General features: G+C 39.6%; 1 protein-coding gene across 1 annotated transcript; it reads right to left on the reverse strand.

The window, feature by feature from the left end:
* Positions 1 to 7,888: 7,888 nt before the first annotated feature.
* WBP11 (WW domain binding protein 11) lies at positions 7,889 to 24,060 on the reverse strand. The gene is made up of 12 exons (XM_059402652.1): positions 23,905 to 24,060; positions 22,224 to 22,339; positions 21,518 to 21,549; positions 20,583 to 20,676; positions 17,971 to 18,167; positions 16,356 to 16,489; positions 15,941 to 16,140; positions 15,340 to 15,531; positions 12,522 to 12,623; positions 11,805 to 12,098; positions 10,650 to 10,832; positions 7,889 to 9,326 (listed from the first exon to the last, which is right to left on the reverse strand). The coding sequence occupies exons 2-12, from the start codon at positions 22,285 to 22,287 to the stop codon at positions 8,893 to 8,895; spliced, it is 1,926 nt and encodes a 641-aa protein (XP_059258635.1). The 5' UTR covers positions 22,288 to 22,339; positions 23,905 to 24,060; the 3' UTR covers positions 7,889 to 8,892.
* Between the last annotated feature and the right edge of the window lie 212 nt (positions 24,061 to 24,272).

The raw sequence follows: 24,272 nt of genomic DNA on the forward strand, positions 1-24,272 counted from the left end.
TTAAAGTACTTCTCAGTGAACCATCTTGTTCATGTCAAAAGCCCATGTAGCAACTGCAACTCTGAAATATCCCTGGTGAGATTGTGTTTATTAGGGAGAGAGGTGTACTAATTCCTATGAAAATATGAACACATGAAGGAAACAAGCGGCCTACAAAAGGTGCAGTTTTAGATTGTGATGGCTAGGAAAAATATTCTGTTTTATAAAAATGGATAATTTCTGATCCCCAAAGTTTGGCCAGGGACCAGTCATCCCTGTTCATAGGTCCAGACAGACACAACTAAATGGACCAGTCTTCAAGGACACAAAGACAAGAGGGAGGCAGAACTCTTGCTCTGATTTAGAAATGGTGACCCAAAGCCAAGTTTGCCCTAGGGTCGCTGGTCTGAAGAGCCCTAAGTGTTTCAGCTCTTGGGCAGGGGTGAGTGGGGGTGTTAGCTTGAAAACAGACTTGTCAGACTTCTGTCTGCTCTCTCCCTATGGATCGTGTCTCTTTGGACAACACGGAATATCTAACAAGCTAACAAGCAACAAAAGCAAAGGATAGAAGACTAAAGAAAAGCTTATCAAAGAACACTAATGTGATCAGACAATAAAAAAAAAAAAATTCCAAGAGCTCTTCTTCCAGGGAAAACAAAATTAACACTGAGGCTTAAACAAAATATAGGAACTCAGTTCAGCATGAACTCACCTCCCAGCCCTGAGCAGGTGGCACTTTACCCAGATGGAATCACGGGAAGTCTCCGATGGGCGCCATCTTAACTGAGTTAAGTGTCTTGGTCCAAGCAATGGGAGCTTTAGTGGAATCTATACTGCACTTTGGAATCGGTCTGCACTTTGGTCTGTGCCCTCCAGCAGACACCACGAGGAACACACCTGTAGTTGAACAAATTGGGGTTTTGCTCTTTGCAGCTTGGAAGACACACACTGCGGGAAAAATGTGGGGTCTCTGACTAAGAGGATGTCAAAAAGGCTTTATTACAGGTTTTCAGTTTGTGGTCACTGGTTTGCGGGCATTGGCTAGGACTGTGTGCTGCTGCGGGTAGGGATTAGTCTATGATTTGGTAGCTTCGTGCACTTAATAAGCTGTGAAGAATGAGGTGAGGCCATAGCTGTGACCGGGTACTCTGACTAAGGCACATCAGGCTGTTTGGGTATTGCTGTGGTTTGGATAACATTTGTGCTTCTGGGTTCAGAACATTCCAGGGTAGTCTTAGTTTTGTTTTGAATTTTCAGGGTCACAGAATGGCCTTGTCTGGTGTTATTTGTAGCTGTCAGGCCAGCTCCCAGAAGCACCAAGGCCTGGCTAATAGTCCAAGCCGGTAACAAGCTGTCATGGGCTGCTCTCCCCTCTCTCAACAGCCAAAGAAAATAATGGGACACCCAGAAGAGGGCTTGCTGAGCTGTGGAAGTAGACAAGGACGCTTCAAGACAAATGTTGACAGAGTCCAAGCACCGTGCAAAAGAGGGAGCTACTGCCTATCGGTATTTCATTTACATACTTCCAAAATCCAAATCCTTTAATGACATCCCCTTGTTTTCATGTTCATCAAGGAACTTTTTGTCTTGAATTTCTCTTTTTGTGTGTCTCTTTATATAGGGTGAGACTGTTCTGGTTTCTTTAACATGATAATCCATGTATTGCTAATCATAATTAATGTTTTAAATGTAAATTTATGTTATATTTATATATACTTATATATAAATACATAAGTATTTAAATGTATATATTAAGTAAACACCATGATCTTACTTTCCTCCTGTCTTCCAATATGCTCCTGCCCATTGCCCAGCCCAAATACAAATCAGTAAGTTATTCTGATTTGAATTCATGTCAGGGAAAAAAAAAAATTCAACCCAATAAAAATCTAGACATTTATTTGTAAACTTGCTAAGCCTCTGTTTTCTCATGTATAAAAATAGGATGATCGGGGGCACCTGGGTGGCTCAGTGGGTTAGAGCCTCTGCCTTTGGCTCAGGTCATGATCAGGGTCCTGGGATCGAGCCCCGCATCAGGCGCTCTGCTCATCGGGGAGCCTGCTTCTCCCTCTCTCTCTGCCTGCCTCTCTGCCTCCTTGTGATCTCTGTCTGTCAAATAAACAAATAAAATCTTTAAAAAAAATAGGATGATCAGATCTATGCCTATCATGAAGCAGTCGGTGATGAGTGTATGGTAAGGGCTCAGTAAATTTCTGTGATTGTTATGATCATTACCCTACATTTTTCATGTGGCTTTTCTCTTTCCCTTTTGTGGTGCCATGTCTCTGGGTCAGTGTTGATGATTTAGACCCCCTACCTGCCCGCCGTGCTTCATACTTCCTCTGGTTTCCATGAGGTCTTTCTCCCAGGGACCTCAGCCTGAGCCTGTTCCAAACTAGCCCAGTTCCCTTTGTGGTATTCCCCCTTCCCTTCGTGCTACTCCCCCTCCCTCGGTCTGAATTTCTGCTCCATTCACTGTGTACTCTGGACAAGTGACTTAATCCTCCCGTGCCTCAATTGACACATCCGTAAAGGAAAGGAAATGACAGTAGCTGCCTCACCAGGTTGCTGTAATGACTGAACACATTAACGCACTTGAGGCAGAAGGCATTCGAAGGATGCCTGCCACAACGTGCTATCATGTTTCCTAATAACCCAGCACCACACCCTTTGTAAGTCCCCGGAATAAGGTCCCTGCTGCACAATCAGAGCTGTCAGCTAGGGACTGTGTTCTCATTTCTCGTGCTGCCTAATCCCCTGTACCACACGGATTTTCCAGGGTTGTGCTGTCTCTGAACTAGATCTTCAGCATCTCTCCTCCACTCTCCTGTGCTAGTCCAGGGGGTCTCCTCACGGGTCTCCCAGCTCTGGTCTTTCACCCTGAGGCCAGCCTGTCCCCTGCATCACAGCCCTGGTCTCATTCTGAAACCAAGTGTTATTCTGGAAGCGCGTTCTATTTACCATGTGCCAGATGCTGCTCTGAGAGTTTTATGGTGTTACCTCGTTTGTTATCTGTGTTCAGGGACTTTTCCCTTGTTCATATAGTATTTATTTATTCCATAAGTCTTGCATCTATTCAATACATCAGGAGCTCAATCAGTCAGGATCCTACCAGGAAACAGATGGCATGGCCAAATGCGGTGATTTGAGAAAAGTGTAATAATGGGCTTATTTATGGTGATGTGCATAGTGTGCAGGGAAACCACGCGGAAGGAGGTTAGGGACAGCTGGGCTCCATGACCACGCCTAGGTGTAATGGAGTGAAAGGAGGGAGTGCTCACCAGACCTGGTAGGGGAAGGTTGTGTGGAGGGGGTCTGCTTGACTAGAAGAATCAAGGTAGTCTAATCTAAGAGAGCCAGCTTCCTCCCTTCCTCCAGTATCTTGCTTCTCACTGGCCAGCTCAAGGGAGAGCCAAAAGACAGAAAAGGCCTCCTGATGCAATCTCGACAATTCAGTCTTTTAGGGCCTTCGAACAGAGCAGATACATGTAAAGAGGGGCTCTGGAGGCCCAGAGCTCTTAGTCATCCAAACACTAGGTGAGCAGGTGCCCAATGCCATAAGGGAAGAAAGTAACTGGGCTTTGCTTGGCGTGACAAAGTTTATCTCCCCACCTTCCAACGAAACCTTTGACTTATAGAGAGTGCTAGCAAGAGCAAACAGAGCAGATGAGATCCGCATGTTTCTGAACCTCTCACAAGAGTAGACCTTAAATGAAATCTATAAAACCTAGAGATTCCAGACTGTTCTGCCATTTTTTCATATACATACCACTCACCAGCCATACCAAGCTACCTTCTGTCCCTTCCAGCAGCAGACGCAGGAGCATAGGGAACTGTTGCCCACTCTTCTTTGCTTCAGCCCCTTGAGTAGAGCCAGCCCCCTGTTTCATCTGACTGCAGAGAAGGCTGGAAATTGTAGAAGAATCGTTGGAAGATTTTAGTGAGTACCACTGTCTGTCAGTTTCTCAGAGCAGCTTTTGCTTACCTCCTAGTTCTTAGCTTTGTTCTAGTTGACGGACTCCGGGGCTCTCTTGCAATGTTTTAAGAACAAAAATGACCAACCAAGAAAGCCTTTTATTGTTAGCTGGTACACATAAGCTAACAGTGCCTAACCCATTACCTGGCAGAAGGAGCTTGAGAAATACTCCATTTGTTTTTGTCAAAGGAATTGGTACTAATAATTTCGTAAGTAGGTTGTGACAGGAGACTGGATTCTCTTTGCACTCACGTGTGCCAGTTATAAATTTCTTGCCTCTGGGGCCCACTTTCAAACTTCAGTACCTGCTCTGAGAAGAGAGGCAGAATTCCTTTGATCATTTTCCCATTTTGGTAAGCGTGTTAGTCTCTTAGTAGAAGGCACTAGAAGGACTTTGCATGAGAAGAGGACAGCTCTTGCTGGCTCAGGCTGCCAGTGGTAGTGGTGGGAAAGAGGTGAGGTGTGAGGTCATCAGATGGCAGTCTGCCCCAGCCATGTGTCCAGAATGCAGTCTCTCTGTGACCTGGCAGCCCCCACTCACTCTGGGGACTACCTTCCTGCAGCCTCCTACCAGGGAAATCACACTCCAGGCCTCTGGGCTTCAGCAGTGCGCAGACCCCCTTACACACCCACCTCCCGGAGCTGATCTCCTGTAGTCCTTTCTTCGAGGTCAGGGAGTGTGACAGGCCGCCTGTCTGCAGTGCAGAGTTCACACTATGAAAACAGTATTGAATCGTGACAGAGATTGTAGGGCTCACAAAGCCCCAAATACTTCCCATCTTGGCTCTTCACACAAAGTTTGCTGATCCCTGTTCTAGTCTAATAGTGGAAACAAATAAAATACAAAATAAAAAGCCGAGTGAACACAAAGCATCTTTTTAAATCACTGAATTGTCCTACTAATTTTTCTTCAGAAATATGGTATTAAGTTTTTTCATGAACATGTATTTTATGATTAAACTCTCAGAGTACAAATACAGATTTTACAATCGCTCCTCCTGTGATGTGGGTTACTCAGCAATAGGAATGGTCATAGGAGATGCTGGATTTGTCCTCTGCCTGCATTTTGATTCTCTCAGCACTCTAAAAAAACCGCAATTATTATTTGAAGTATGAAGTTTTTTGTTTTGGTTTTTGTTTTGCAGTAAGTCCCTAAATATGGCAACTTTTATTAACTCCCAGAAAAGAAGTCCCAACTTTCATAATAGCATGGCCTTTTCATTTGTGAGTAGTACATTTTATAAAATCAGGTAAGATTTCAGAGCTACCTATATTCATGTTTTCCCCTTCCCTGCCTGAACTTTGGCTGTTACCATCTTTCTCTACCTCATTCCCCATTTTATTGGAGCCAAGTTTGCTGGGTGCAGTAGTAAGGGTGGAGTTGTCTGTTTTTCCTCAGACTCTAATTTTTCTTGAGATTCTATGGATACAAACACTATTGGATTCTCATTTTCCTCTGCTATACAAATCCTTAAAACACTTTTTTTTTTTTTTTTTTGCATCTCACAGCATTCTTAAAGTGTTAATTCTCCTATTTCTCAGTTATTTATCTCCTGTAAATGCAATTCTTAACTAAATTCTTACTAAATAAGGATTCATTAGGGTAAAGTGCAATAGTAGACAGCTTATTTTTAGGATTCAGATGCCTAATGAGGGGAGATAACATTTGAATAGGATAACAGGTCAAGGAAAAACAGTGTCTTGGGGGAATCCATGGTCCTTTCTTTGCAAACTTATTATTTTTTAATGTTTTCTCTTTGGTTGCAGCACCATTAAGGTCATCGGTTGATATTTCAGAGAAAACATTTCCATTTTTTAAGAACTTTTAAAGGCTTTTAAAATGTAAAAAGACTATAAAGTTCTGATGAATTATGTCTTCACTGGCGGATAGCATATAATGGCCATCCGATTATTATTTTTCCAAATTGTTCACTAGCACAGGTTAAATGAATTAAATTCTTTAAAAAAATTAGCATTGATAAATACTGTATTCAAGGTATGAGACAAGTGATATAGACATTGATGCTTCTGTCTTGAAATTTACATAAGCACCCTGAGGGTAGGGACCTCATCTGATTCCGCTTGCCACTGTTTTCCCAGCACCTAGCCCACAGCAGGTGCTCAGTGACTATCTGCACAATAGTTGATGACTCATATGGCTCCCCAAGCCCTCAGGTAGCTCATTCCATCAATCACTCTTTTCATTCTCCAACCTGTCCCTCTCTCCTGGCTAGTAACCCTCAGCAAACTTGAGCATGCTGACCAACCAAAACCTCTGCTCACTCAGTCCTTAGCCACCTGCCCTCTGTCCTATCTACTTTCCTTGACAGCCAAACTCAAAGCCATCCTTAGAAAGAGAACTGTGGTAGGGAGAGTAATTTTGGTCTCACGGAAGTCCTAGCTCCAACCTTTGCTAAAAGCCCTTAATTCCAGGAAAATAAAGAACAGGAAAATTTCCCCACAGCTCGTTTATAACCTCCTGAACCCAGGACTGAGTGTGCAGACATTTTATCTACACCTCTGCTCAGTGACAGCTTTGAGTTCTGGAGTTCTGTAAGAAGGCCTGTCCTCCGAACTAGTTCTGGCTGAGGAACATTTTCATGTATTAGACCTGCTGCAGTTGGGACTAGAAGACATGTGTGCAGTTCTGTATGGGGTGGTGATTGTGGCATCTTGTGGCCTGAAGCAAAAAAAGTTTAGTATTAAAAAATGTCTCCCAACTACGTTTAAATAAAACAAGTTTATGAAGAGCACAAACTAGAATATGCAAATGAGAATTGAATCTAAACAGAACTTTGGAGGTCATCTAGGGCTTTATGCTGACTCCACACCGTGAAGAGTATTTTTGTGGATCCGTAATTCATGTTTTATACCTTAAAGCCCAGGAAAAAGAGTAAAAGGAATTTCAAAATGACTTTAAGGGGCAATTAATGCATAATAAAGTGACACCTTGAGAAGCAAACAGTATTGATCCATATTATCTGATTAAGGATCTGTACCAAGCTTAGCAGTGGTCCATTTTTTGGAAATCATAAGGTCAATTACGATCATGACAACAAATGCCTACTCAGAATCTACCCAAATTATGAACTGCTGATTCCCCTTTGCTGTGAATACAGCTAGCATAGGAAAGTGTCAGATTTTACAATTGACTTTTTGGAAAATAAAACAAGCAATACTAGGAAATGACTCTATGATAAACTGAACAGTTTTCTTAATGTGAAACAGAAATCTCAGAAAAAATGTAAATTTCAAGCAAGAACATTAAAAATATTGCAGAACAAATACCAAAGAATGATTGTTTACATTTAAATTATATTATTGACTTGATGATGAGCTAATTGGGTTCCATCCCTGCATCTAAATGGTAAAAAATTCAATTCACTTACTGGCCTGTAATGATTATACTTAAAAAAAAAAAAAAAAAAAAAAAAAAAAACAGGAAAAAAGGAAAAAAATCCAAAATGATCTATAGACTGCTTTGACAGGACTTGCTTTAATCTCAGAGTAACTTCCAAGAACAGTCTCATACACAAAGGATCTTAGCACAGAAATCTAAATATCCATCAAGGATAAATAAAAGCAAGAAAGTAAAAGCCTTATTGTGTTATGTATTATCTTTTTAGGATACCACCAATTTTTGATGACATGGGATTCACATGACAGGTGTTTAAGATACAATGGAAAGTAAGACTAGGTATGCCTAGTCTATAGCTAATGCACACATTTACTCGTTGTGCATGTGTGTATGTCTTTGTTCATAAAAAATATTCACTTTGGGCCACTGGATAATCCACACACCATTAGCTTCAATAGTCTCATCTGTAAAATGGGGGAAATATCTGTGAAAATCATTTTCCAGGATTACTGCCTAAATGAATTCGTTATTAAAGCACTTTTTAAAGAAAATGGTATCAATGAAAATTAACAGTATTGAGCATTCTTCATTTCAGGTCTTTTAATAATAAAAGCTTATACAACTGACAAAGTCAATAAAGTAAAAGTAACCTTTTCTGGCTATCCAATAATTTACACATGGTTTAAACAAGCTTTCCCTGTTAATTAGTGTCAGTTCATAGAGCTCTGGAAAAATACACAATCTTTAAGAAAAAGATTCATGTTCTATGCAATTAATAACCTCTCAATCTCTCCAAAGCCAGTATGATAATCTTGAAGGAAAATAATTCTCTTTATCTCTTAAAATTTAAAACTTAGTTTTAACCATATTCAGTAAGATTCTCATTGTGTACCAGCAATGGTAGTTCCTTAAAACACAATTTTTAAACACTTGCTTCTTTTCTACCCATAACACAGATACTGTATTTACATATTATCAGTAACACAGAGGATATCTTGGTGTAGAACATTTATTTATTTATTTCACGAAACACTCAAAGTTTAGGTCAGTGGGAAATAATTTTAATCAAAGAATTGTACATTTTCTTCCCACGTATCTTGCTTTGTATTAGGAAATGACACTGCGATCCATTTCACTAAAATATTACAAAATATTTACAAGAAAATATTAAAATAACTCAAACACAAAAGGCAAGATGAGATAAAATAAACTGTTTTTTTTTTCAGAAATCTCTACTCCAGTGCCCACTGCACACAAGAAGAGAATCAAAACAAGTAACAAAGATCCCCTGATCACAAGTTTCCAAAGAATTGGAGAAGGGGAACAAATGGGATGAACACGGTGGTATGAAAGGGAATGGATATTAGCAGCACTGCTTCAATAACCAATCTATTCTGAATGAAATAATCCTCTCTTATATGCAATAAATTCTGAACAAGGCTAAACTTTAGGATATTCCTTGAACTCAAATTTAAAAATACCCTGACAGTGAAAGTCGCTCTTTCACAAAGTTTAGAAAGAGCCTCTTTCCCCATGAACCACTGATATGAACAGAAACCTGCTCTGGCATTAAAAGCTGTTACAGGAGCCCTTCCATCTCTTTCATGAAAGCTTCATAAACATCATCCTTAGTCTGCACTGAGACAGGAACAGATGGACCAGACTTGGGAGCTGCTTTGGCAAGAGGCACAGCAGAATCATCCTCTGACTTTCTTTGGGGAGCAGCAGTGGCCCCTTTATTCTCCCGACGTACCCTCAATGCAGTGGGCACGAATCGAGTGATCTCTGCCTTGGGATTAGTGATCTGTGGCTTGGCACTGATGGTTGCTGTTGCTTTCTTCTCAATGGTGGCTGCACTTGTATCATCCGCCTTGGGTCGCTGAATCAAGTTGGGTGGAGCACTTAAAACCCCTGGGTTCGGCAACGGAGCTGGTGGGAAAAGCCCAGGTGGGGCAGGTCCAAGTGGAGGCACCAAAGGTGGGCGCATCATGCCGGGACGAGGTGGAGGGATACCTAAATGAAGGAGAAAACGGGCAGATGAAGACTACGAGGATAAATTGTAACTACTATAAAGGATGTGAAAAACAGGTTGACAATTTTTTAAAAATTGGCAATTGACAGAAAATAAGCTAAAACCATGCTGCTTATTACTATCTGAAACTCAGGAATATGTTTTGATACTAAGGAGTATTTTATTATGAATTAATATTCACTTTCAATCTGTACCCCTGTACTTAGGTTTTCTTCCTGAGTAATGTACTAAATAAATAGAAAGTTAAACAGGGGCGCCTGGGTGACTCAGTGGGTTAATCCTCTGCCTTCGGCTCAGATCATGATCTCAGGGTCCTGGGATTGAGCCATGCATCAGGCTCTCTGCTCAACAGGGAGCCTGCTTCCCCCGCCTTCTCTGCCTGCCTCTCTCACTACTTGTGATCTCTGTCAAATAAATAAAATGTTAAAAAAAAAAAAAAGTTAAATACAAAGCTGACAATACCAACTGTTTTCAAGTATGATTTCAAATGTGTCCAAATTCAGATCTGACAGCCCAAGACTTTAGTCTAGCTGTATAGTGCAGATACCATCAAGGCCAAGGTGGGGGGTTTGATCCTCCTGCATTATTTACTGATTTCTACACCATTCCTCCCCTGAAAAAGGTAACCTAACAGGCAGGAAATGGAATTTTAACCATTAGGGGACATGAATATAACTAATCATAGTATGTTACCACTACTGGAAAAGAATTCATAACCTTTGATGATTCAGACATACCATTGTCAAAACTGCAGATTTAATTTTCTTCAAATGCCACTTTTTAAGTCCAAATATAAAATACTAAATTTCACTGAACTTAAGATACTACTGCTTATACAGACTCATAATTATTCCAGATACCATTAAAAGTCCAAGCTGGGCAGTTTAGGAGGAGGTTTTCACATTAAACTGGGACAGTGTAATGAACTGGAAATACACCTACCACATGTAATAAGAGCACAAGGTAATCTGCCTTTTATTTTCAAACTTTAACTCTGTACTCATGCAAATATATGGAAATATGTGGAATAACTTCACAATTGCTTTCCCCCTCCCCAAACACTCTATTCAAATGGCAAATTTTATCCAAGGTGGTCTCTGCCTGGGAAAAGTCCCTCACAGGACAGGCAGAATCCAGTGCATATACCCTGTGGAAGAACTCAACTTCAACCTAGGCCAAAAGCAATTAAAAAACATCATTTTAGGATACCCCTTGATTTTAGGAAACTAAAATGTGAAAATATGTCTTAGAGCAGATGAAATATATAGTGGTCAAGTTTTTGTACTAGAAATCAAAAGGTTCACCTGGAGGAGCAGGGGGAGGTAGCCTTGGTGGCGGTCCCCGAGGAGGAGGGCCAGGAGGCAGACCTGGAGGTGGCCCTGGGGGAGGGCCGGGGGGTCGGCCTGGTGGTGGGCCTGGAGGCAAAAGTCGGGGTAAAGGCCCTCGGAGTCCTGGCATTCCAGGTGGTCTCAGGAATGGAGGAGCTCCTGAAAAGAATAAAATGACAAATTAAGAGACATACATAGGAAGTCATAACTTGATATAAAGGTAACTCAAGTGTGGCCTGACTTGGCAACTTGAAATCAGGTAACATCAAAAACTGATCAAAACGTAGGTGGAAAAAGAATTCATTCAACAAATATCTGAGCACCAGAGACCTGGAACTGGATTTGTTACAGATCATTTCTCTTTATTTGCCAGTACTGACAAAAAGCATAGCTGCTGCTGCTGCTTTTTTTTTTTAATAGCTCAGCTCAGCTGGGCTAGGAACTGTATAAAGAAAATAATTCTTAAACGGGCTCTTAAAAGCTGAAAATGGAATATAAAGCAGGGTGCTTTAAGGATTCCCCCTGAAACACCGGAAGACATAGCAAGGATGACTGAAGATGACTTAAGAATGGTAATGTGCTTCTGCAAGACCAATCAGAAAATGATGAACTCAAGTGAGGAAAATCTAACTTGACAACTATAGGATGAAAGACTATAAAAGTTCAAATTTCAAGTAACCTTTTCATTCTTACATGCCAAAGATTATATTAATACTGATTCCTTTTGTTTCTAAAGACCGACATCCAACAATTCCCAACCGAAGAAGGATGCCTGTTAGTATTTACTGTGCCCTAGTCCCATTAGCCATCAATTTAGAATTGGGTCATCTTGTCATATTAAAAAACAGTACTAAAGAAAACACCAGTTTCATATCCAGTTTCTGCCCGTTAACCTCAACTACATGACCCTGAAATGAGAAGAGCTTTGGAGAAAAAGATGGCTGTCAGAAGTACTATGAACTGTGAACAGTGCTGTAGGAAAAAATGAACTTATTTCCTTTATCTCTTCGTGACTTATAATAGGATTAGAAAAAACATCGATACCAATGATGTATATTTTTGGAATGAATTCATCACTCTGATCACAGGTAGACTTGGTTATTTCCTCACAATGTAGCAGTGATGACTTACCGGGAGGTGGTCCAGGAGGAAGGCCAGTGGGAGGTCCAGGAGGCCGTAAGGGTGGAGCCGGGGGTGGTCCAAGAGGAGGTGGTCCCGGCATGGGAGGTGCTTGAATCTGAGAAGGAGGAACAGACTGTGGGGGGGCTTGCTGCTGTGAAGAAGCAGTAGATGTGCCATCAGAAAGAGCTTCCTCTTTATGCTGTTTTTGTGATTGCTTTTCTGCTTCAGAATCATCAGAATCATCTTCGTCGTCATCCTCTGAAAATTCTTCTACTTCTCGTCCCTCCTCGGGGATTTCCTGACCTAAGAGAAATATTAAACCAGGTAAATGGAGTTGATTCATTTTTTTACAGCCCACAAAATAGTGATGCCTGAAGACATGTGTCAATTAAGTGCTTCCTTAAAATGAACAACTGAAGAGCCTTCTTCAATAAACTACTTGGATGTGGAGCAATCAAACAATATTCTACTCATCTGTGCTAGTGGAGCACAGTGAAACAAGCTCAGGCTTTAGAACAAGGACCAGGATTTAAATGCCAGTTTAACCACTTATTAGCTGGGTAACTTTGGCAGCTTAGTCTCCAAATGTCTCCAAACCATAATTTCTGTAAAATAAGGATTTATTACTCACTTCAGGGTTGCTGATATACTAAATGGGAAAATGTACACAAAGGAACTGGCAGGAAGAAATACTTGAAAGGTGATTCGATTACTCTTCTGTCTCACCTGCCATTCGAAGCATCATGGCTTGAAGAGGAGTCAGCTCCTTCATGTTCTTCTTTTTCTTCCTTGATTTTCCAGGCATATCTGCAAACCTTACACTCAGACCTAAAGGGTGGAAGGAGAGAATGGGGTGGATTAGGAACAACAAAATTCAGCAAATGCACACTATATAATACTAGAAAGCAACAGATAGGACTGCTGCCCACTATTTGGCAGAAATTAAGTGTTGGAAAGAGTCAGCCATATAAAAGATAGTCTAAGAAGTGCCAACTGGTTGGTAAACTGCTATTGTGATTTAAGATCTGTAAAATTCAAAGAATACTATTAATAATTTTATGCCAGTTAAACTGGAACACCCAGATAAAATAATAAGACATTTAGAGAAATATAAACCACAAAAATTAGCCATAGAAGTGATAAAACCAGAACATATAAAATTGAAATGGTAGTTAGAAATCTATTTTTATCCTGGCCCAAATAATTTTATAAGGAAATTCAGCCAAACATTAAATAGAAATTTCCTGTAAAAAGGCACAGAAAAGATGGAATGCAATCTAGAACTAATGAAGCCAGCACAGCCTTGATTCTAAAACTAACCTACTGTAAAATACAGTTGACTGTTGAACATGGGTTTGAACTGAGGGGGGTCCACTTACACATGGGTTTTTGTGATAAATATAGTATAGTACCGTGACTGTATTTCCTTATGAATTTTCAACATCATTTTCTTTTCCCTAGCGAAGTTCACTGCAAGAATGCAGTATATAATACATGCAACATACAAAACGTGTGTTAATCGACAGTTCATCTTAACAGTAAAACTTCTGGTCAACAATAGGCTATTAGTAGTTAAGTTCTGGGGAATTTGAAAGTTATGCATGGATTTTTGATTGTGTAGAAGGTTGGTGCTCCTAACCCCTGTGTTGTTCAAGGGCCAATTTTATAACCATATTGAATCCAACAGTGTTTTAAAAGAAAAACACATCATAAACATTTAGGGTTGGTCCCAGAAATGTAAGATAAGGTTGAACAATAGAAAAGCCATGAATACAGCTCACTATAATAAAGAACTTAAAGAAAAACCGTAACAGCTCTGAACAGACACTTAAACATATTTACAACAAAAAAAAACTTAGCAAACTAAGACTGGAAGGGACCTTTTTTTTAACCCGATAAATGAAGCTATCCGCTTTTAAACATTATACTAAATGGTGCAATATCAGGAGCAGTCTTAGTTGGTAAACATTTACAAAGTTCCACGTGGGCAGGGCTTTAGTTTTCTTTACTTTGTACCCTTTGTCTAGGAAAATTCCTTGCACATAGTAAAAACTCAGTGTAAATATTAGATAAATTGTCAAATCCTAGTAGGAGAGCCACATTAAGCACATGTACATTGGTGAGTACACGTAAGTAAAACAAGGTGGCAGAAAAAGAGAAAAATGAGGCAAAGGATCACACAATGCCAGAGAAAAATGAAGCTGCTGTGGCTTTAAGGACTTTCTTTTTTTAGTACTGGCTTCTACGTAAGTCCTAGATAATTCTTTATTACCAGCTCTATGCACCCTGTTAAGATAGCTTTTGGTTTGCAACCATGACTCTTTTTTTAAGATTTTATTTTTTTATTTGAGAGAGAGACAGACCAAAAGCAGGAAGGAGGAAAAGCAGCTCCCCACAGAGCAGGGAGCCCAAAATGGAGCTTCATCCCAGGACCCTGGGATCATGATCTGAGCCAAGGCAGACACTTAACCAACTGAGCCACTGAGGTGCCCCTGAAACCATGGCTCTTAAGAAATACCAGGACAGGGGCACCTGGGTGGCTCAGTGGGTTAAAGCCTCTGCCTTCGGCTCGGGTTGTGATCCCGGGGTCCTGGGATCAAGCCCCGCATCGGGCTCTCTGCTCAGCGGGGAGCCTGCTTCCTCCTCTCTCTCTCTCTCTGCATGCCTCTCTGCCTCCTTGTGATCTCTGTCAAATAAATAAATAAATCTTAAAAAAAAAAAAAGTATCAGGACAAAGATTTGTCATCATTACAAATATGAACCACCACATAAATATAGTGGTGCACACTACAAAACCAATTTATTTCTTTTTTTAAAAAAAAATCTTATTTATTTTAGAGACAGAGAAAGCACAAACATACATGCACAAGCAGGGAGGACAGAGGAAGAGGAACACTGCATTGAGGGCAGAGCCCAACGCAGGGCTTGACCCCACAACCTTGAGATCATGACCTGAGCTGAAATCAAGAGTTGAGACACTCAACCCACTGAGACACCCAGGCACCCTTACAAGAACAATCTTAAAAGAAACTCAAGACTTAAAAGACTACCAAGGTGTGACACATCATGTATTTTGTACTGTTCAGTATCTATCACGACTCTTAAAAATTTTCTTGATGAATGTCATAATGACTTTTTAAAAGTACAAGTAACTCAGTCTGATCTTATAATAATCAAATGGACATACATCATACATTATGGATGCTTCCACTCACAGGTGTAGCTAAATTATAATTATGGTCTGGGCTGATGTGAGACACAATGAACGCAGAAAATTTAAATGGCTTCAAATGTAAATAAGCAGACTTATCAAAAAACAATAATGTGACGATGGCTTTCTCAATATGGTTATGTGGTTATTCTCCTTTTTTCTTATCCAAACCCACAAATGTCCACCAAGTATGACATGTCCGGAACTTTTAAAGACTTTTGATGTAAGAATGAATAGAGCTCAAAATTACTTTCAAAGATGCATTAATAAATCAGGACCCTCAACTTGTGTGCTACTTATGGATCAAGCCATGGTACTTTCATTTGCACATACCTGACTTTTTTTCTTCATTGTTGTCTCTCTCGTTATCATCACGGTGCACAAATTCATCCCCTTCACTTTCTCCATCTGATCGGTCAGTGTCGCTGTCATCAGTACTGTCATCATGCTTATCTTGATCCATGTCCTCAGGGTACCCGTCATCTTCACTAGTGCTGGAAACATCATCATCATGGCCCCGTTGAGCTGAGAAGGAGAAGGGATCAGGAAACAAAGATGATTGGACCCTGCTCTATATGGTATACCAAAGCAGAGAGAACTGTGCTATTTAACTTCATTATGTAAAATGATTCTGTATATGACAGTTCTTCACACAGTCTGACAATAGTATTTCCATTTGGTAACAATTTTTTAAAAATCTGCTCTAAAAAAAAAAAAAAGCCTAATTTAAAACACAATAAACACTTCTGTACTTCCTTATGTATGCTGCTTTTACTTGGGTGAATTCTATGATTTATCCATCTTGTTAGTATGTACATGTAAGCCTCATTTATTTCCCAAGTTCTGAGGACAGTGAACCAGATGTTAAACAGGGCAAACAAAAAAAAAGGAAACTGGAAAGGTCACAAGAGCAAAAGGAACAGTCACTCCTTACCAAGTTCCGGACTATATAACATGTCTTCATCCCGCCTACGAGGGGGAAGATCTAGGGCAAAGCCCACTTTACGGCCATACATTTGCAAGACTTGAGGAGGTGGTGGACCCGGGGGAGGACCAGGAGGTTTTCTGCCAGGGGGCAAACGTGGCACACCATGTCCAAGAAGAGGAAGTATAGAAACTGCCCGTGTTGGAGGTCTGAAAGAAAATTCCTCAATAATCACATTTACAGTAATGAGGTATTTATTTCCTCTTCTAAAATATTTTCAAGGGATTTCTTACTCTACATTTACTCAAGTGAGGCACTGCTTATGTTCACACTGCCTTTTAATTCCCACTGCAATAATTTTGGCACTGGACAGTTAAAAGGTACTTTTAAGAAGTGCTATTTAATTATGCTACCGCTTCCTTACCCATAGGCTGAAGTCTTTTTAAGGATGGAGGGTGGCTGGGCACCAGGAAGTGGAATGTCCTGGATCAAGATGTTGGAAGGAGCATGTGGCATATCTGGCAAGGGAATGCTCTCCACTTCCACATGCTGAGCATTCTGAAACAGAGAAAAAAGTTCAATAGTATCAGTGCATCAATAGTATCAGTGCAATCCACAAACTCAACACTAAAAATTCAGTATCTGCTGCTTTATAACCTGGATTTGCTTCCCACCTAACACTAGTATCAGGGAAAAACAATCCAAAGTCGGTCAATGAATGGAAAAAATTCCTATCACCTTTAAAAGAAACAAAACTCCGCTGTTTTTCTCCCATCATTAACTTTTCCTTTTGGGTTATGGTTTGAAATAGCTGTTTATAGAAATCCCAACTGTTAAAAGTGTCTAGGACCAACGCCACTCTATTAAATATCCTGGATGATAAACAGCATTTATCAACTGACTTAGAAATAGTATATATTCAGTAGTAGAGCTTGGGTTTCTAAGATTAGTCTGCTGAATTTCTGCCACATACTAGCTGTATGACTAAGCAAGTTCCTTAGTTTCCTTATCTGTAAAATGGGACCTATACTACTTACCTTGCAAAAAATGATACAACTAGGTTTCTTTTTTTTTACTTTTTTGGACAAATTCACAATGAAATATATAAATTGGGTCTTTAAAAAAATTATTTATTTATTTATTTGACAGGGAGAGAGAGAGAGAGAGATCATAAATAGGCAGAGGCAGGCAGAGAGAGAGGGGGAAGTAGGCTCCCTGCTGGGCAGAAAGCCTGATGCGGGGCTCCATCCTAGGACCCTGAGATCATGACCTGAGCCGAAGGCAGAGGCTTAACCCACTGAGCCATCCAGGTGCCCCTAAATTCTGTTTTGACAAATGCATACAGTTTACACTTCTCAATCAATCCCCAAAACAATCCCAAAGCAAATACTTTTACAAACAGTTTCATCTGGGGTGCTTGGGTGGCTCAGTGGGTTGAGCCTCTGCCTTTGGCTTGGGCCATGGTCTCGGGGTCCTGGGATTGGGCCCCTCATCAGGGTCTTTGCTCAGCCAGGAACCTGCTTCCCCCTCTCCCTCTGCCTTCCTGCTTGTGAACTCTCTATCAAATAAATAAAAATCTTTTAAAAACAACAAACCAAATGCTTTCATCTATAGTTCTGCCTGTTCTAGAATTTCATACAAATGGAATCCTAACTATGAAAGAAGTTCAACATGCTTTGAGATTTATGTTAAAATTTTTTTTTCTTAATCCCATGCTGTTTTGAGTATTAGTAGAGCATTCCTTTTCATTGTTGAGTACATATAATTTTACAAATATACTAGTTTGTCTATTCATTATCCTACTAATGGACATCTAGGCTATTTCCAGTTTTTGGCTATTACTGTGTTGGCAGATGGATTAATTGCTCTTGTAAGTATGTAACATTAAATTTGCTGGTTCATGGGATAGGTTTAGTTTGACAAGAAACTGCCAAGAGGAAGAAGTTCATCATGACCAGTTCTCCCATTAACAATTTTAAAAGCAAATCTAAATGTAACATTTTAGTTTATCTCTCTAGTTAATCAAGAAACTTGATTACCTTGACAGCATCAAAATATTGGCTAAGTTGTGCCCTTTTCTGTTCATATTCTACTTCTAGCTTTCTCAGTTCTTTGTAAATATCTGGATTCTCTTTTTCATAGAGTCGTAGGATACGTTCAAAGGTTTCACGCAGCTTTTTACGCTTGTCTTTCAGCACCTTCTCGTTTAACTGTGGTTGCTGCACCGGGTTAAACTCTGAGAGAAAAGAGCAGATATTGAAATCCAACACAAAAAGTCACTTCATTTAGGTTATCAGCTCTATCATTTTATAAAATCTCCTTATACACTAAAACTTCTAAAAAGGCTTTAGACTAGGTATACACTTTTAAAGTTGTATTAAAAAGAAGTGCAATGGATATTTATTGATACTCCACCCTTTTAAAAATAAGACATTAATTTTACTTTCTTTTCTAAAAATAGTCTAACATTACCTAATTCATTTTTATCATCACTGTAATAAAAATCAATCTTCATTCCTTTACGCTAACAACTTGGTATTGTGAGGCTTCAGTCAGACCTGTCATTTAATTCTGAGATCTTACGCATTTGAATTCTGTAATCTTTAGCTTCTTCATCTGGGAACTGAAGACTGAACGTGACCACAAAATATCCAGTGGTGTCTAGCTCACCACTTTTAATTATTTTTTATAACAAACTGCTGTTCTCTAACTACCATACAATCTTTTCTTTTTCCATGTGTTCAACATGGGGCTTAATTTCAGGTCTTTTGCCCCAAAAGGGATTGCTAGCACAACACTCCCAAGCTCGCCTGGTCAATTATACCTTCTTCCCTACATTTCCCTCCCCAGTGACAGACTCAGAGATCAACTGGCGCATGATCCAAATTGAAACTAGATCCTTTCCTGAGACTTTAAATGTGGATATAAGAATGAAGCTTATAGGAGGAAGAAAATATACCTCAAGCTTGACCTTGTTTCGCACTAATTCTTTACCCATTTTCCACTTCCAATACCAAGAAGTTCATTAGTAATATGCTGAATGAAGCTAATAAGAGTTCAGACCAGACAGATGAACAGTCTTAATAATGATACCCATGCTTGCTAGGAGAGTTTTCCTCTGGGATTTGCCAATTATGGGAGTCAATGTATGTTTGTTTGCTTTTTTTTTTTGGCCTTAACTAGTTTGTTTCATAAATTGTATAAAATTTATACATTATACATTATAATTAGAGCCCTGATGAACAGTGTTCCATTCTCCCTTTTCCTTTTTTTTTCTTTTAACAGAAAACAAGTTTAATTATCTTCTTCCCTACCTCCTTCTACTTTGATTTATTCCAAAGGTAGTCTTACATGACATACTATTCTTAGTGTGATTAATAAAAATGTTGAATGCCTGAGTTTTAATCCCAGCTTGCCAATTCCTAATAGCATGACCATGAGGAAAGTTTCGCTCTGTGCCTGAGTTTTCTCACCCATACCCCATGTAGGGGTAATACACCCACCTAAAAATTGTTAAAACATCTGGAAAAAAAATGGTGCTTAGCAAAATAAGAGCTCAATAAATCCCTGTTACTCCTATTATCTTCTTATAAAACCACATGAATCAATCTGAACTCATTTACTAGGTCATTTAATGTCTTGACATCCCAGGGATAACAACTGTCCATAGTAGTATTTAAACCAGAGGCAACAAATGGGATCAGTTACAGCAGAATTGGGAACGATTTGGGATCATGCAATCTGACCCAGAACTCTTGCTAGGCTAAATGCATGAGCTGTGCTACATTATTTAAGAGAGCTCACTATATACTATACACTATAACCCCACACAGCTGAATTTTTTTTTTCAACCCATTTAATATATTACTGAAATCCACTGTACCTCTTTCACTTACTGATTTTTGGCAAGCCACTTAAACTGAGTAACTTCTGAAAACAAAACCTGCCAAAATCATTTCATTATGCAAAAAAAAAAAAAAGGCAGAAAAATTAAAAATTCTAGTATTAAAAAATGGGTATTTATGGGTTGCGGTAAAATTTCCAGCGGCAGCATCACACAGACAATTCTCAAGCAACTCAGATGCCAGGAAAGATAACATGCAGTTATCTTGTGATTCCAGTTATGACAAAAGCAGTGATACCGAAAATGTGTATGAAGAAACTGAGTAAAATTATTCAAAGAAATGTGAAAAAAGAGAAATCCCAATATGATACATAAGATATTCTATAAAATTAGATTTTAAGTATTTCATGATTTCTTCTACCACCTTAGTGGGTCAATTGTCTTTGTCTTCGTGCTGGAAAAAGTGGGGAATTGATAAATTCATGGTAGTCTAATATTTAGATTTACATGGTAGCTGCCAACATTAAAAAAATAAAACAAAAACTCCCAGGTTTCAGTCTCCCCTCAATAACTAATTCAGGCTAAATAACGGCATTCATCTAACTCTAGAAGAGATCCCCAGAGTGCAAATGCTCCCCATCACTCAATTTTGTCTGACACTAAAACTAAATCCAAGTGTCAAATGTTTTCATGCTTTTTTCTGTTTTTCTCATGCCTATGCTGCTTTGTCATTACCTGCTTGCCTGCCTTTGTGTATCAGACTGTTAGTCCTGCTCTAAAATCTAGCCTTTTAAAATAAATTTTTACCCATTTCATCCAATTTCTCCATGTCCCGTATAATCTGCTTGGGATCCTTCATCTTCAAAACTGCAGCTCGTACCATCATGCGCTGTTTTTTGTTCTTAGGAAAAAAAAAAAGCACTATGTCAAGAAACTGGACATTTCTGAGTTTTTATTTCAATTTAAATCAAGAATCTACTGAAACTAAAGTTGAACTTATCCTTGGTTTCTGATCACTTGTTTCAATTACATAACCAAGGCTAATAATTTTTGGCTCTCAAAAAATGTTTTAACTTTACACAAAAAGATAAACACTATTTATTATATGAACTTTCTCAGGCAGGTATTTCTTTAAATTTTGTGATATCTTAAGTAATTACTTAAAAAAAATTAAGATTTTTTTAGGGCTAAATTCTAAAATTATAAACTAAAGAAAAGTTTTGTAGGATTTGATGCTAAAAAATGAACCAGGAAAACCCAGTTAAAAACTATTAAAAATCTGCAATATTTCAGTGTGTTAAAGAATGATACTAAAAAGTAAATACTGTCTTATTCTGGGAGAACACTTTGCCACAAACTCAACGGCTACATAATGAGGAAAATGAACCCACAGAGTCATTTAGAATCACATTTTTTTCCATTCACTAATTCGCTTGCTTTTAACAAAGCAATATGCTTTAACAGAAAAAAAAATTCCTTTCGAAGATATTTATTTAACTCAGTGGGAAAGATAATCAAATATATAATGTTATGATAACCATCATGAACTTATCTGCAAAGTTATTTCGGTTAAGTTTCCAAGTATAGCATTTTGGCTTAATAAATTTTATTGTTTGTTGTGAAGAGCATGAAGTATCTTTTCTGACAAATAACTGTAAATATTGTTTGGAAATCTGCTAATCCCAAATAATAAGATGTGCCAAACATCACTTAAGACTAAGAAGATGCTTCTGAAATCTTACCTTCTTTAATTCTCTCTTCCGGGCTTCTTTTCCTTTAAGAGAGAGAGAAAATACAAAACTTTTCAAATCTTGAACACTAGCATTTTGTCCAACCTAATACAGATAACAATAATGTGGGAGGCTATCCTGTGCATTGCAGAATATTTAGCAGCATCTATGGCCTCTACCCACCAGATGCCAACAGCAACCCTTAATTATGCCAACCAAAATCTTGAGATATTTTTGTTGTAAGCTCTCAAAACTAATCTGTCCAAAATTTCAAATACAAAAAAAAGTTTCAAGCCAATTCCACTTTGCAAGTCAATCAAATTAAAAAATGGGTCTTAGGGGCTCCTTGGTGGCTCAGTGGGTTAAAGCCTCTGCCTTCGGCTGAGGTCACGATCCCAGGGTCCTGGGATCGAGCCCCGCATCGGGCTCTCTGCTCAGCAGGGAGCCTGCTTCCTCTTCTCTTTCTGTCTGCCTCTCTGCCTACTTGTGATCTCTGTCTGTCAAATAAATAAATAAAATCTTAAAAAAAAAAAAAAAGGGTCTTAATTTTTTTGCTTGCTTCAAGTTTTCATCATGTGCCCACAACAACACTGGATAACTTTATACAACTGACACCTAGCAATGAATGCTGACTTTATAATTAAGACGTAACAGATTCTCTAGTGTTTGCAAATTTATCACTCCTCTTGTTTATCATTCCACACTAATGGACACTTACGGGCTTGGTCTGTGGGGTTCATAAATTTTCCACTCTTGGTGGATGATGTCGATCTCCGTCCCATGTTGACAATTTGTATGGTTTACTTGTTCATTAAAACAGAAAAACAAAAAAACCTGCAAAAACAAAGAAATAGCTATTCTTCTAATATTTACAGAATTTCTTTTTTTATTTTATGAAATTTCTTTCTACCAATCTCTTGAAAAGTAACATTCCTTTGATTATTAATGATTATTAACTTTTTTTTTAAACAGATCACGACTGACTCTGAAACTAAAAAAAAAAAAAAAAGTCAGAAAGTGCTTCAACAACATGGATAAACCATGAATATGAAAAGCCATTATATTAGTCCTTTCCCTACACCCTTCCTTTCTTTACATGTAGAGTGAAAGAGGAATAAAAAGGAAATGGAAGTAGTAATGTGGGTTGAACAATAAATGTCACCCTTGTCCCTCTCTATGGTTTTTCTTCACATGTATTCACATCTGTAAGATAGTAAAAACTCATTAATTTAAGCCTACTTAATGCAAGTTTAGTTCTAATTCACATATAATTCTTGATTCTCAAGAGCTTAAAACATAACTAAAAGTGCAAATATTAAAAAAAAAATCAAAGTATTACATGAAGGAGTGTCCAAAAACGTCCAGATACATATTTTTCTACTAGTACCTACTTGGCTCCCGATTTCTATTTTTTAATGGTATCTGAAAGGGATGACTGAAAAAAATGCTTTGCAAGTCTAAATCTTTATTACCCGAAGATACTACTATATCACTCCTTTCTCTTATTTCAATTGTGTAACTTTTAAATACTTATTCTTCCCAACAGTAAAGTCGACAAATTTACTTCCTTTTGAAAGGAGACTTTTAAAGGGTGTGAAAGGGAAGATCATGAGGTGTAGCCCATACAATTAATTATACCTTTCCTTAACGATTTTTGTCAGAAAAGTTCATTAGTTGATGCCTCTTTCAGCAAGCCTTCAAATGCCTCGATTTCTGCTAAATGCTTCGGAGTTGTTCCAGGGGCAACTAATTTATCCTGTCCAGGGTTTCCCTCTCAGAAAACCCGGGGAGTGGGGGAGAAGGGAGGCCGAAACACGACTGGTATAAACACAGGCTCTCCGGTCTTTGATGGCCCGTTACCATTTTTGCCGTCCTCTCTCAAGGACCCTCGGGCTCCTGTTTTGACCCTCTTCTCCCACAAGGGAAACAAAGGACGGACGGGCATTCGAGTTTCTACAGAAGACCACGGAGCCCAAGTCTGCACAAACTACTTTTAGCCCGAAAGCAGTAACGGCAGGGAAATCGGGCGACAGAACCGAAGAGGCTGCAGCGGGTCGGGGCCCAGATCCACCAAGAGAAGCAACAAGCAGCAACTGCCGAAACCATAGCGACGGTTGACCCGGACTCGAGGTACAAGAAGACGTCAAATCTAAAGCAACCGGTCAACGAGCACAGGTAGGAGGCGGCGCTAACCGACTCGGGAGAACAGCAGCTTAACTGCTGGAAGCCGCGCGGCCCCTGGCTCCAAGATCCCCCCCCGGTCCGTGACCGGGGAGACCCAAGCCGCGAAGAGGAGGAACCGGGCAGAGAGGGGCCTGGCGTCCCCGAGGCAACTGCGCGGGCCCGGAGCAGGGCGGGAAAAGACGAAGAAACGGAGTGAAACAGTCCTGCACACTCACACTTCTGCTGGACTCCTGGCACTGCGAGAAGCGGGGAGGGGACGATTCTCGGCCTCTTTTACGTCGTAGGGGCCTTCACCTCTGCGTGCCGGTCAGCCACCCAGCCACCGCCATCTTGAAAGCTCGCGCCCCTCCGCCATCCTTACGTCACTTCCTCTGCCTAAGAGCTCAGATCTTAAGTGTTTCTCCGCCCTGCCACCATAGAGAGTAACCAAGAACTCTCCGACCAGAGTCTCTTCCGCTGCAAATCAGTACCAATTAGTTGACTCTCCGCTAAGATCCCGCCCCCAGGGAGCGGAACCAGGTTGATTGACACTTCTTTAGATCAATAGAAGGAAGAAAAACGAAGCGGGTCGGATAGATGATTG

Source organism: Mustela nigripes, chromosome 6, assembly GCF_022355385.1.
Source record: "Mustela nigripes isolate SB6536 chromosome 6, MUSNIG.SB6536, whole genome shotgun sequence".
Classification (NCBI taxonomy): domain Eukaryota; kingdom Metazoa; phylum Chordata; class Mammalia; order Carnivora; family Mustelidae; genus Mustela; species Mustela nigripes.

Coding starts and splice junctions, on each gene's coding strand:
- WBP11 (XM_059402652.1), bottom strand. CDS start 22,287: ATGGGACGGAGATCGACATCATCCACCAAGAGTGGAAAATTTATGAAC. Junction 20,677..21,517: donor GGAAGAGAGAATTAAAGAAG/GTAAGATTTCAG, acceptor TTTTTTCCTAAG/AACAAAAAACAGCGCATGAT. Junction 16,141..16,355: donor AAAAAGACTTCAGCCTATGG/GTAAGGAAGCGG, acceptor ATTTTCTTTCAG/ACCTCCAACACGGGCAGTTT.